The sequence below is a fragment of the Agrilus planipennis genome, unplaced genomic scaffold (assembly GCF_000699045.2).
Source record: "Agrilus planipennis isolate EAB-ADULT unplaced genomic scaffold, Apla_2.0 scaffold85, whole genome shotgun sequence".
Classification (NCBI taxonomy): domain Eukaryota; kingdom Metazoa; phylum Arthropoda; class Insecta; order Coleoptera; family Buprestidae; genus Agrilus; species Agrilus planipennis.
In genome coordinates, this window is record NW_020438910.1 from 943,798 (window position 1) to 958,318 (window position 14,521).

General features: G+C 36.0%; 1 protein-coding gene across 1 annotated transcript in view; it reads left to right on the forward strand.

The window, feature by feature from the left end:
• The window catches only part of LOC108733858, a 217,665-nt gene that overhangs the window by 119,049 nt on the left and 84,095 nt on the right, over positions 1–14,521 (forward strand). Inside the window, exon 6 of the mRNA XM_025973485.1 lies at positions 12,256–12,477. Coding sequence (XP_025829270.1) covers positions 12,256–12,477 — 222 coding nt within the window. The remainder of the gene's footprint in view (positions 1–12,255; positions 12,478–14,521) is intronic.

Genomic DNA, 14,521 nt, shown 5'->3' on the forward strand with positions numbered 1-14,521 from the left:
GGGTGCATCGGACCACATGACGATTAATATTGATTTATATATGTAATATAGATTTCAATCAGCTGAAGGACATCTAAATTTTCCAAAAAGTGATATTTACTGTATCAATTGATCTCAAGTACTTATCATTAACTTTATGATGTATATGTAATCATCGTTTGATTCGTTGGAAAATAAGTAAAAGTAAAATAAGTAGATATTCATGATGATGTGAAACTGCCACAGCAAAATAATTTAGAACTGTCGAAATTTCTTACTAAAGGATTACTTTCTTTCTACATTCTATTTTACTTGGAAATAACCAGATGGTAACGGTAACGGGGAGCAAGTTTTAGACAAAAGACTTCTAGGCGTCCACAACTGTGTTACTGACCAAAACGTCAAAGAAATGAAACCGATAGTAGGAAGGGATGACTTCCTCGGATTATCTGATTACATACCCAAAAGCATTTCTAGACCAGTATGATGATCAGTCGAAACTTTCATAAAATTTTCTCAGGATCAAATTCAATACCAAAAAGTTATTTTGCACAAGTCAATTTCAGTCAATACGCAGAATAATTACCCGTACTATATATAATTATTCATTAATATTCCGCATTTTTGAGGGAATTTAGTCTCAAGTTGCAATTCTCGTGAGTCGGTGTTTAAAATCTCTAAATTGTTCGCTCTATAATTTTGCGATTCATTTATGGTGAAAAGCGGGTCAATAAAGCGTGAAGCAGTGCTACTCGGGGTTGAAATTTTAAAGGCCACTATTCGAGCGTTCGTGCTAAATAAGTAGTAGGGGTGATCAAATGTTTTTTTTTCAGGAACTTTCATTAATTAAACTTACGACGTACAACAAACAAACACGTAATAAAACCTAAACGAGCTCAGATCACAGCGTTCTGCGTCATTACACGAAACGCATTGACATTATTCAATCATCGAATATTTATCCTTTATGTGTTCATTTACGATACATTTATTTGTGACCTACATACGATTTCTCGCTCGACGATTTTAGTTTTCATAAGGTAGATATTGTATAAGCGACTCAAGTACTATTTTCAATATTATAATAAACATGAGAACTTGTGGATATTTTACCGGAAATGTATGAAATCCGACATTGTATACAATTCCTAGGAAATGTATATATTTCCTAAAATTGCTCGTAAACGTGTGAAATCTATGTATTTTCTAAATAGCAATCGGAAATGTATTACAGGTAATACTAAATACGCAATAATACTGTTGAGACTGGTAACTGTTTATATTACAACGGCGACGTGTAGCCGTGAGTTAGCTTAATAAACAGTCATGGATGGAAAATCATAAATCTATTAGATATGTGTTCGATAGTCGCCGATAGACTTTGTTTAGTCTGTAAGAAAACGGTTATTCATATAGNGACCTCCCAACATTTCCCATTATTTTTCTCACGCTCTTTTTTTGAATTTTTCACGAACGGTAAAATTTGAGTTCTATGAGACAGAAAGTTGACATATGAGAGAGAAGATGTTGACATAAGAGAGCGGTTTCCATTTGAGAAAAAAACATAAAAAGGGTAAGCCCCTACTGATTGAATTGAATCAACGTATGGAGGAAGAAGTGCCATTTTCGTGACGGTTTCTACTACGTTCTTACCATCGGCAGGTTTCACTTGAAATTCTTCATCGACGAACTCTCTTTTCGCTTGGCGAATAACTTCTGTTTTTGGTACCATGGGACAAACACCATCTCCTAACTGCATATGTTCATCTGATAGTAACACGGTAGAAAATTTGAAGGACAAAATTTATTAGAATATTATTTGAATAAAATCTGAAAAAAATTAATGGTTACTTAGACAGTGAAATAATACTACTAGGAAAATCACTACTGCAGTGTAAAATTGTTTTTACATACTCGAAAACAATACTTATTCAGTTTAGCAGCTTTCAATTTCCCAAAGTGACTTACATTTTGAATAGTAGAATGAAGATTCGGGCTATAGGGCCGTGGTCTAAGTGAACCATTCTATCCAGACGTTTCGTCAGCTATTGCGGCTGACATCCTCAGTGGTAGTGCTGCATTGACAACGTGAACGTGGATTATATCTCGAAGTCTCGACAGCGACTGGGTGGAGGGCTGTTTTTTTTTTGTTTAGACTATACTCGAGGAGGGGAAATCTTCAGAAAGACACCCCCTTAAGAGAGGTAGTGCCGGATTATTACCGACTAAAGCCCCTTCTCGAGCGGGGAGAATTTTCGTCCATATCGGTATTTATAAAAATGTTTTACACCTTTGACTGCAGCCAGCATCTCTCGCCTAGTGACAGTAGTTTCTTTCGGCTTTTGATAAAGTCTTGTTAAAATAGCCGATTACCTTCGCTTGGCTATCTTGTTACTGCAAAAGATCGGCTCCCATTCCCAATGAGACGAAAGCACAATGGTCCACAGAAAATCACTAGAAGCACTGAATAGAACACTTCAAGATTTAATAATAGCGGAACGTGATTGTCTCTAATCAGTTTAACCAAATTGTTAACGTTGATCAGCGCCCAGGACACCGGGGGTAAGTCTCTCAATATCTAAAATAGAAATCTATATTATCTACGTTAAAAAGTGGATCCTTAAATATTTTATATACCATTAAACATGCGATGTATTTTAACCCGAGCAACGCCGGGTTTCGCTGCTAGTTAGAATTAAAAAAAAAAAAAACTACTTCAGCCAAAATGTTTGGATAATTTGTTGGTATATTTTTCATCTAGATACCTAATTAAAGACATTTAGGTAGGTTGTACCCTGGACTACTTTTACTTTTTTGCATCTCTTTGAGCTAATTGGCCTGACCTATTTAATACAATTGGGGAACGTAGAAAATAACAGGGAACCAACACAGGGTGAGTAAAGACGACAAGCTATCTCACCACCCAGCATTATTTGCTTCATCGTAACCTTGGATTCAATTCTCCCTGATTAATATTGATTTATATATGTAATATAGATTTCAATCAGCTGAAGGACATCTAAATTTTCCAAAAAGTGATATTTACTGTATCAATTGATCTCAAGTACTTATCATTAACTTTATGATGTATATGTAATCATCGTTTGATTCGTTGGAAAATAAGTAAAAGTAAAATAAGTAGATATTCATGATGATGTGAAACTGCCACAGCAAAATAATTTAGAACTGTCGAAATTTCTTACTAAAGGATTACTTTCTTTCTACATTCTATTTTACTTGGAAATAACCAGATGGTAACGGTAACGGGGAGCAAGTTTTAGACAAAAGACTTCTAGGCGTCCACAACTGTGTTACTGACCAAAACGTCAAAGAAATGAAACCGATAGTAGGAAGGGATGACTTCCTCGGATTATCTGATTACATACCCAAAAGCATTTCTAGACCAGTATGATGATCAGTCGAAACTTTCATAAAATTTTCTCAGGATCAAATTCAATACCAAAAAGTTATTTTGCACAAGTCAATTTCAGTCAATACGCAGAATAATTACCCGTACTATATATAATTATTCATTAATATTCCGCATTTTTGAGGGAATTTAGTCTCAAGTTGCAATTCTCGTGAGTCGGTGTTTAAAATCTCTAAATTGTTCGCTCTATAATTTTGCGATTCATTTATGGTGAAAAGCGGGTCAATAAAGCGTGAAGCAGTGCTACTCGGGGTTGAAATTTTAAAGGCCACTATTCGAGCGTTCGTGCTAAATAAGTAGTAGGGGTGATCAAATGTTTTTTTTTCAGGAACTTTCATTAATTAAACTTACGACGTACAACAAACAAACACGTAATAAAACCTAAACGAGCTCAGATCACAGCGTTCTGCGTCATTACACGAAACGCATTGACATTATTCAATCATCGAATATTTATCCTTTATGTGTTCATTTACGATACATTTATTTGTGACCTACATACGATTTCTCGCTCGACGATTTTAGTTTTCATAAGGTAGATATTGTATAAGCGACTCAAGTACTATTTTCAATATTATAATAAACATGAGAACTTGTGGATATTTTACCGGAAATGTATGAAATCCGACATTGTATACAATTCCTAGGAAATGTATATATTTCCTAAAATTGCTCGTAAACGTGTGAAATCTATGTATTTTCTAAATAGCAATCGGAAATGTATTACAGGTAATACTAAATACGCAATAATACTGTTGAGACTGGTAACTGTTTATATTACAACGGCGACGTGTAGCCGTGAGTTAGCTTAATAAACAGTCATGGATGGAAAATCATAAATCTATTAGATATGTGTTCGATAGTCGCCGATAGACTTTGTTTAGTCTGTAAGAAAACGGTTATTCATATAGAAATAACATGTACGGAAATACTTAAGCAGTCTTTAGTTTTTAGTCTTGGTTCAGCTCTCATTTTGTGAACAGCACATGTACTTATCAATTAAATTATCCTAAGTAAACTACTGTTTCCATTTTTTCATCGCAACTCTGACAAATACGACAGGCTGTTTGGAAATGCACCTAAATCCGTTGGTGACGTCATTGTTTGGTTAGGGAGATTTATGACAGATCGGAGTTTCTTTAATGCCCCTGCCCGCCGGGCTGATACAATACAATGACCTTGAATTTTATTTAGTATGTTGTAGAGGTGATAATGCTGAGCATTTTCATATATATATGTTGGGTGCGGATATCATAATGAAGCATACTTTTCGAGGACATTATTCCAACGTATCATTGTCATTAAAGAAACTCCAGTCTGTCATAAATATATCTCATAACCATACAATAACGTCATTAATGCATATACATCTCCAAACCTAACCTAACCAAACGATAACGTCACCAATGCATATACATCAGGCCATCGCACTAGAACTGCGTAAACACAGATAACTCTGATTCTCAGTTTACTAATGTGTTTTATTCATAAAAAGCATTAGTTTTATACATTTCCAAGTACAATATCGGAATTTCATGTGTGTGTATTAAAAAATCTTTATATACAATACAATTCCTAGATTTCATACATTTCCGGTAACAGATACATTAATTAGTAAGTACTTATCTCGTTCGATGGAGGGATAATTCTATCAAACTCATCGAGATTTGTGTGCTTGTCCAGTTACCACAGAATGGCACTGCGTGCATTTGATGAATTATTACATTTTGATAAACCTTCAATAGATTATCCAAATCCTCATGGTGGGCAATATAATCTGTGTGAAGACAGATAAAAATAACTATACTGGGGCAATATTTGTTTAGCTGGTGCACGAACACTAATCATATCTGCCGTATGATCAAACATTGAATTCATTTTATTAATTAATAATAATGCACATTAATGCATTATCATTGACGTAGCTTACGTACAAAAAAGATATGACGGTGCGCACCTGGAATAAATATTTTATCAATTTTTAATTTTTGAGGAATCAAAGATTTTGATTGAATATTTATAATTAAATAATCGCTATTTGTTGAACTACCATGGATACCGGTCAAGTGGTATCAAAGTCGTACAATGACCGTTTAGCCACTTCGGATGGGTTGGCAACACTAATTAGTATTGTAGCGAGCACGAGAGTGTTTGTGTGCGATCGGGCACACGTATGCGTGAACGGCTTGTACATTCGCCGACTAGCCGCGGGCGCCTTTCTTCAGGTGCGCCGTATTTGTAAATGTGTGTGTCGTATCTACGTTTTCGGAAAGCAGTTAAATAGTTCAAAGAAAAACAAAACGATCCGGATGTTTCTAGAGGGTTCCAGAAAGGAAACAAAAGAGTATTTAAAGGAAGAGACGATCGCCGGGAGAAGTAGAAATAAGTTGACCGTTGCAGAAGTGAAGAGGAGAAATAAATTGACCGTTGCAGAAGTGAATCAAGAAATAAATTGATAGTGATAGCAGTGAAATAAATAGCGCAGTGAATAGTGATATATCAACAGTAGTGTAAATAAATAGAATAATTCATCACCTAAGTTTAGTAATAATTTAATAGTGTTTTAAGTTCCTTAATAATTAGTGTAAATAAATAGTTTTGTCGTTAGCAGTCTTAAAAGTTAATTTTGTTAAACCCACGAACATTAAAGTATCATATAGAAGAGATAGTTCGAATTTAACGACGGTTAAGCCGCTTAAAAATGTGTACTTTGTATATCTCGCCTAGTTGTACTTGGAATATGCCACCATAGCAATTAAGAAAAATCATTATTACCTGGAAGAAAGAAGGCCTTGCTGAAAAAGTGAAAATATTTCATTAGTAAATAAAAAGGTTGTATTTTATCTAGATATAGTGTACTTTTTCGAAATGGTTATACGAGGGTGGATTGATAAGTTTCCGGCCTGACCAAGAAAAACAAGGTTTTTAAAAATTTTTTTTTTTTATTTCTCAACATAATCTCCTCCAAGGCTGATACATTTCTCATAGCGGTGTTCCAGTCTATTAATGCCATCTCTATAGACTGATTCGTCAAGCTCCTCAAAATAACCATTTACAGCTTCGATTACTTCTTCATTGTCCGCAAATCTCTTACCGCCAAGCCATTTTTTGAGATTAGGGAACAGAAAATAGTCACTCGGGGCTAGGTCTGGAGAGTAAGGAGGGTGCGGCATCAATTCAAACTTTAGATCGTTGATTTTAGCCGTCGCAACGATTGACGTGTGCGCTGGTGCGTTATCGTGATGAAACAAGATTTTTTTCTTCGCCAGATGAGGTCGTTTAATTTTCACCTCGTGGCTCAAACGTTGCAATAAGTCTGCGTAGTATTGACCAGTGATAGTATTACCCTTTGCAAGGTAATCAATGTATATAATACCTCTTGCATCCCAAAAAACAGTAGCCATAACCTTGTTCGCCGAAAAAATTGTTTTTGCCTTCTTTGGAGTTGGTTCCCCTGGTCCAATCCACTGTTTAGACTGTTCTTTGGTTTCAGGAGTGTAGTGGTGGACCCACGTTTCGTCAACGGTTACGAATCGACGCAAAAATTCGCTTGGATTACGCTTATACAATGACAAATTTGCGGTAGAAATGTTTTTTCGAATCAATTTTTGGTCGACTGTTAGCAAACGCGGCACCCATCTTGCACAGAGCTTTTCCATATGCAAATGTTGGTGCAAAATATGTTGCACACGTTCATATGACATCTTACAGGTCTCAGCTATCTCACGCACTTTCAATCTGCGGTCTCCCAGCACTATTTGATGAATTTTTTCGATCATATCTGGAGTTGTGACCTCAACGGGGCGTCCTGAGCGAGGCCCATCAGAGGTGCTCACACGACCCTTTTTAAACTCGGAAACCCACTGCTTAACGGTTGAATATGACGGGGAGGATGTCCCCAGTGTTGAGTCCATCTCTTTTTTAATTTCCTTCGGCGTTAACCCCTTCAAATAAAAGTATTTGATGACAGCACGATTTTCCTGCTTTTCCATTTTTACGAAAACCACAGAGGCGTCTTGTTCAGCGTGCTGTCAAACCTACACTAGCAAGGAGATCGGGCTGAAACTATAGCTACAAGCTATCCAAGGATGGTACTATAGAATGTCACCTCAAGGTAGGCCTAGTGGCGTCATCTCTTGGTTAGGCCGGAAACTTATCAATCCACCCTCGTATGTTTTCGAGTGAAAAAAGTTGTTTAAATTCTTTTGTTAGAAAAAATGTAGTTACCTAAATTGCGTGAGATTAAACATAATTAAACGAAAACGACTAGCTATTCGAGTTGGAAACATAGTAGGGTGTCCATACACAAGGGTTTGTTATTTCATTATCGACCTCCGTTTATCGACAAATCGGTCATTTCCCCGGCACGCCAACGTCGTCAACTGTTCACTTCCTCGACAAACCTTCGTACCTATATTATGTTATAAAGCAATAGAATATTAGCACGCGACTGAATATTTATGCATATGAAATATATGATACAAGCAGTCCTACAATATAATTTATCCTTAAAATACTGAAGTTCAGTCCTGATGTAATCGTAACTGGCTGATTTCGTACATACGAGGTCTGTTCAAAAACTATCGCGAATTTTGTATTTTTTCAAAAAATCGGATGAGTCAAGCCGACGCTGACGAAGCTACGTCCCTTCCCCTCCCACTGCGCCACAGTATAAATATCAGTGATCAGCCACCTCTCCACCACCGAGCGGCATGGCCTAGAGGTCTAGACCATTGCTTCGCATTCGGGAGGACGCCGGTTCGATTCCGGGTCCGTATGCCTTGGTCCAAGTTTTTCTGTGGTTTCCTTGGATCACTTAGGCAAATGCTGAGGCAGTAATATTCCACAGATAATCTTTCACTCTCTTCTATCTTCATTTCGTCCGTCTCATCTTTCTCACCCGAACCACCACCCACCCATTCCCACGATTCCTGAAAGCAGGCTGAAGAGGGCCTTCTGCCCTACCTTCCGGCATAGTCTGAGGTACTGCCCGCCCACCAGCATTACTGGCTGGTTTCAGCTCTCCACCCAATCGCTGTCGAGACTTCGAGATATAATCTACGTTCACGTTGTCAACGCAGCACCACCACTGAGGATGTCAGCCGCAGTAGCTGACGAAACGTCTGGACGGAATAGTTCACTTAGACCACGGCTCTAAAGCCCGAATCTTCATCCTACTATTTTCAAAAATTATTTATTTATTCATGAATATCTATTTTGTTCCCTTCAAGTAATTCTTACCAGATATTATACACTTGTGCCAACGTTTTTTCCAATCCTTCCAAACTTCAAAAAATCATTTTTTTGTGATCTTGTTCAGCTCCTCTTTCGATGCCGCCTTTATATCCTCGATCGTAGTGTACTGTTGTCCTTTAATGCTCTTCTTCAGTTTCGGGAATAAGAAAAAGTTACAGGGAGCCAAATTTAAGGAATACGATGGCTGCGGCATTATTAGTGTGTTGTATTTGGCCAAAAATTCGCGCACAAGCATCGATGTGTGAGCAGGGGCGTCATCATGGTACAAAAGCCAATTTTTGTTCTTCCTCAAATCCGGGCGTTTATGGCGGATTGCTTCGTGGAAATTGTGCATAAGTTGCTGGTAATATTCCTTATTGACCGTTCTACCATGTAACAAGAACTCATGATGCACCACGCCCCTACAATACAATCTAAGAAAACTGTAAGCAAAAAACTTTCACATTTGACCTAACTTGGCACGCTTTTTTCGGTGTTGGCTCGTGCGACAGCTTCCTTTGGGACGATTGAGCTTTGGTTTCCACGTCATAATCATCAACTCATGATTCATCATTAGTTATGGCCCTTTGGAGCAAATTTGGGTCGCCGTGGACAGAGTCCAACAGTTTCTTCTTCCAAGTGAGAATCCGTTCAAAGAGATCTTCTTCTGTATTATTTTTATAGAGCAAAAAATGAGACTATCCGTTAGAGAAGTGTCCGCTGACGAAAGATGTCCGTTATGGGAGATTTCGTGTTTTTCTTGTGTATATTTTTGACTCATGTAGGTACTGTTTATTATTTGTTAGATAGATTATGTGAGATAAGTAATGTTTATGTTACAGCCAGCCTGTCGTAGTTATTTGTTCTTTTAACGTTGTCAATCAATCATTAGCAGTAGGTCAGTGTGCCACTCACTGTTATTAGAACGGCGTTTATTATGGCAGCACTTTGTGATATGATCTTAATGATCTTAATGAAGAGCGAATGTGAATACAATGTTAATGCAACAATCGAGATGTACAGCCATCGATATCCTCAGGGAAGACTTCCAAACCCACGAATCATTTTAAATGCGATATAGAAATTGCGAGAAACAGACAATGTGTACCCCACATTTGAGGACGTCGACGTATGAACTATAGTGCCTTTGTCGAAGACGAAATCCTCGAGTTCAAAAAAGACAATCCCCAAAGTAGTACATGCGAAATAGCAGGCTTCTCTCATGACAGTGTGTCGAATTTTAAAAAAGTTTTTGCTGCATCCTCATCCTAAATAAATTTTATTCAGAATAATAAAGTAGAATGTAGTAGGTAAATAAGTGTCCCTTTAATTTTTAGTACGCAAGACTTGTTTTAAACTGTATCAACCCGGTTTTCGCCATAAATGAATCGCGAAACTATAGAGCAAATGATTTAGACATTTTAAGCACCGACGCACTTCGCAAGAAGAACGCTAAAGGAAAGGACTTATAGAAATTCGCGTAAAAATGTGGAATTAACGTAAAAAGCATTTAGTAGTGGAAAATTACAGTCCAAGTTATTACGACGTTTGTAAACTTAAATTGACTTGCGAAAAATAACTTATAGGCATCCTTAAAAAATTTTGGACAGAGCCTAGACTGGAGATGTTTCCGGTTACGTAATCACTAAGAGACACTCTTTTTTCCTAACGTCTTTGTTTTTAATAAAAGTGCTTTAACATTTTGAGCAGTAGTCATAGTTAATGAGGCCCAGAAGTTTTTTCTAACACTGAGACAAATTTCCCCTAAAATTAATAGCAATAAATTTTAAATGATTCAAATTATTTTCTTCTGGAAGTTTCACATCATTGTAAATTCACATATTTTATTAAAGTGAATTTACTTTTGAATTCATTTTTACTACTACAGATAACCTTAAATTAATAAGGAAAAATTGTTGCTACTGTCACTTCTCGTAGCTTAGTGGTAGAGCAATAGTGCGTAAAGCGAGGGACCTGCGTTCGATTACTAGCAAGGGCGTGACGCAGCAACAATTTTTCCTCATTAACATGATGTTATCTGCAGTGGTAAAGATTAATTCAAAAATCAATTCTTCTTAAATTCCTATAGAATTCCAGCAGCCAGCAGCTATGTTTGGTATTCTCAATACTCGTGAGGTAGATATTTACGTAAGATCTAATTTTCTTCATTATTATTGGTTTCTTGGTGATCGATGTGATGGCATCCTCTTCATCATCATAAGGTCGTCAGTTCTAAGACTGGTTGTACATGCACCTACAGTCTTTCTTATACTGTGCTAATCTTTCATTTCCTTAAAACTAGAACATCCGACATCCTTAACTATTTGTGAAAAGTAATCTAATCTAGGTATATCTCTACCCCTCCTAACTCCCGTTTCTGCCTCTTATATGTACCGTCCGTGTTTCGCACCCGTATTGTAGCGAGCACGAGTGTATTTATGTGCGATCGAGTACACGTGTGCGTGAACGGCTTATCGATTTGCCGACTAGCCGCGGGCGCCTTTCTTCATGTGTGCCGTATTTGTAAATGTGTGTATCGTACCTGCGTTCTCGAAAAGCAGATAAACAGTTCAAAGAAAAAATAAACTATCCGGATGTTTCCAGGAGGTTCCAGAAAGTAAACAAAAGAGTATTTAAAGGAAGAGACGATCGCCGAAAAGAAGAAGAAATAAATTGACCGTTGCAGAAATGAATGGAGAAATAAATTGACAGTGACAGCAGTGAAATAAATAGCACAGTGAATAATGATATATCAACAGTAGTGTAAATAAATAGAATAATTCATAACCTAAGTTTAGTAATAATTTAATGGTGTTTTTAAGTTCTTTAATAATTAGTGTAAATAAATAGTTGTTATCGTTACCAGTCTTAGAAGTAAATTTTGTTAAACCCACGAACATTACAGTATAATTCCGTGTTCCAAACATGAACCTTTAACAATCTTTTTCGAATATCTAAGTTACCAATTTGCGAGCATAGAAGTGACTTCTTTTTATTGAAGGCGATTCTACCCTGCGCTATCCTCTGCTTTTTATCCCTACTACTCCTTCTCTCCTGACTTATCTGACTTCCTAGATACCTAAAATCGGTCACTCCTAATTTTTCGTCTCCTATCTTTATATTGGCTTTTTTTCTACTTCTTCTTGGCATCCTCTTAGGTTCTATTTTTAATAAATAACGGGTATTGAGTGTAGGTTTAAACCACTTTACTTGGAGAGATACAATTTAAGTATCATTCCCCTCTAAATGCTTTTACCCAAAGGTCTTCGTTAAATACTCTGTTACTTTTTGATAATGGAAATCGTGGTGTTTGCACTTTTTAGTTATTTGTTCGAGGCGGTTTCTTTTTTAGCAATTTATTTTTGTTCTTAAGATAGATTTTTATGAGACAATACAAATACCATCATAAACGTTTGCTTACGGTTGCTATCGTACAAACACACACTAATCCTTACAGTCCAATCACCGAAAATCGTACTTATGTAATAAAAAACTGTTTATGGTCACATTGGATCCGATATGAAAGCCTAGCTCTTCATTTTATTTTATTACGCTTTTTATGCTTTTACGGATATTTTTTATATCTAACTTTACCGTAGCATTTTTTGCAGATGCTCAAGTCTTGTAAAAAGCTGAGTATGACCGTTCGATCACCAGCGTTGCCCTTGGGATCATTAGACAATAAGGGTGGCTTTCGAACGACTAGGCAAACGTGTTCGTGGATTGATCGACAAGGTCGGCCTGTGTCACCTCCTATGGAATATTCCAGATCGGCAGGTACGCAACGATACGCGTATGGAAGGCCATCGAGTAAGGACAGGAGTATACGCAGGGTAAGCATAAAAATCTATTATTTTCCCTTAATCTTCAATAATTTGGAACAATTCAAGTTATTTTAATTGAAATAAAAAATCTATTACTTTGATTCGGCTCTGGAATTACCTTGAAATGACCTTTAGTACATAATATATTGTACCTATAATATGGCATGACGTAGAATATTACACGCTTTTAGAATCCGGAGTCAGAAATGGGGGTTTCTTTTTAAAAGAAATCGACTTAATCTTCAAATAACCTGAAATTTAAGGTCCTCACTCGATTTTCCTCGTAACTCTTGTCTAAACTATTTTTTTCCGTAGATATTTTCCTCTGAATTATTTAAGTGCTTCTCTTAAATAGGGCACCCTGTATAATTATTTAGTATTATTTTTAATTACTTTACCTGTACAAATTTCGAAATAAGTGTATATATCAATTGAAAATATTCTTTTAAAATCTTATATTTTTTTGGAAATGTAATATTCGGAAATGTTTAGTCGGGATTGGCCATCTTTTTATGCCACTATTTATTTTAGTTTTGGAATTCTAGAAATAATTTTGGAAGATTGACTAAATTCAAGTCGAAATAAAGGTTGTTACAATGGTCAACCCTAAGCGTATGATTTATTGACCAAATATGGAAAAAAACTGATTTTTGCTTGAGGTGTGCTAGATAATTTGGTTTTAGCATTTTTATATGGCATAATTATTAAAAATGTATAAATTCTTCATAAAAGATGACCTTCTTGTTTTACTCACCATGTGTAAAAAACTTCAACGGTAGCGGATTTTCCAAGAGTTTTAAGGGTAATCTGCCTTACTATTTATTTCATTTAACTTAAATCTTTCATACACAAGCTCTTTTCATAATGTTTTCGTTAAAATTTAGGTATATTTGGTATATCAAACGAAGGCTTAAGTGATAATTAGTTACATAATCTTGGTTTCATCATCATCATAGGGTCGTCAGTCCTAAGACTGGTTGGACACGTACCTCCACTTTTTCTTATCCTGAGTTAATATTCGCATTTCCCTAAAACTAGAACAGCCCACATCCTTAACTATTTGCGAACATTAATCTAATCTAGGTCTACCTCTACCCCTCCTAACTCCTGTTTCTGCCTCTAATATGTCTCTGACTAGACCTTCATGCCTGAGAAGGTGTCCTACCAACCTATCTCGCCTGTTTTTTATTTACTTCCATAGACTCCTATTTCTAACCTTTTCTACCCACGTTATCCTCATCATCCGCCTATAACACCACATTTCGAACGCTTCTAACCTTTTCTTTTCCGTCGCGCCCACTGTTCATGTTTCTTGGTTTATTTTGTAAAAAATAAAAATTAGCAGTAACAGTTAACTGACTTTTACTAGTTTGATTACTTAAGGAGTTTTCGGCCCTTATGTGGTTGCCATTCAGTAAGACTTGTTATAACAGAATCTCTCTTACTTGTGTTTTATATACATATGAATAATTACATTCACATACTACATACACGTCAGAAGATAATTTCAACTTTCACTTTTTAATACGTATTCAATATTTTAAAATGCCATTTCCTATTTATAGGGAAAAATAGCAATAACTTTTGCACAAGTAACGAACCGTGAAGTAAGGTGGAATTTGGATTATATATTTTTCAATCTGTTTTCAATAGAAGTGCTATTTTAAATATTCGCTGACAAATAGGAATACCAATCACCAATGTAAACGCATTAAACTTATATAAAAGACATTTTCGAAAGCGATTATCTTTTTTCAATAAAATTTTCAATTTTACATTGGTGAATGTAGGGAAAAACAAACTCGTAAATGGCGATATTTCTTTGCGAAGATTTATATTCATTCAATCTGAGATAATTGCCAAATTATAATGCATTAATTGTTGATTTTTCCTGTTTTCAACTTTAACGATTGAGGAATTGTTTCAAAGAAGTAAGAAAGAAATTGAAATTGTGAATGTGAATCAATTTTTTTCATACTTATTCATAAAAGATATACTTACCCATTAAGAACACACTTTTTAAGCTTAAATAAATAAGTACCTGATTAATTTT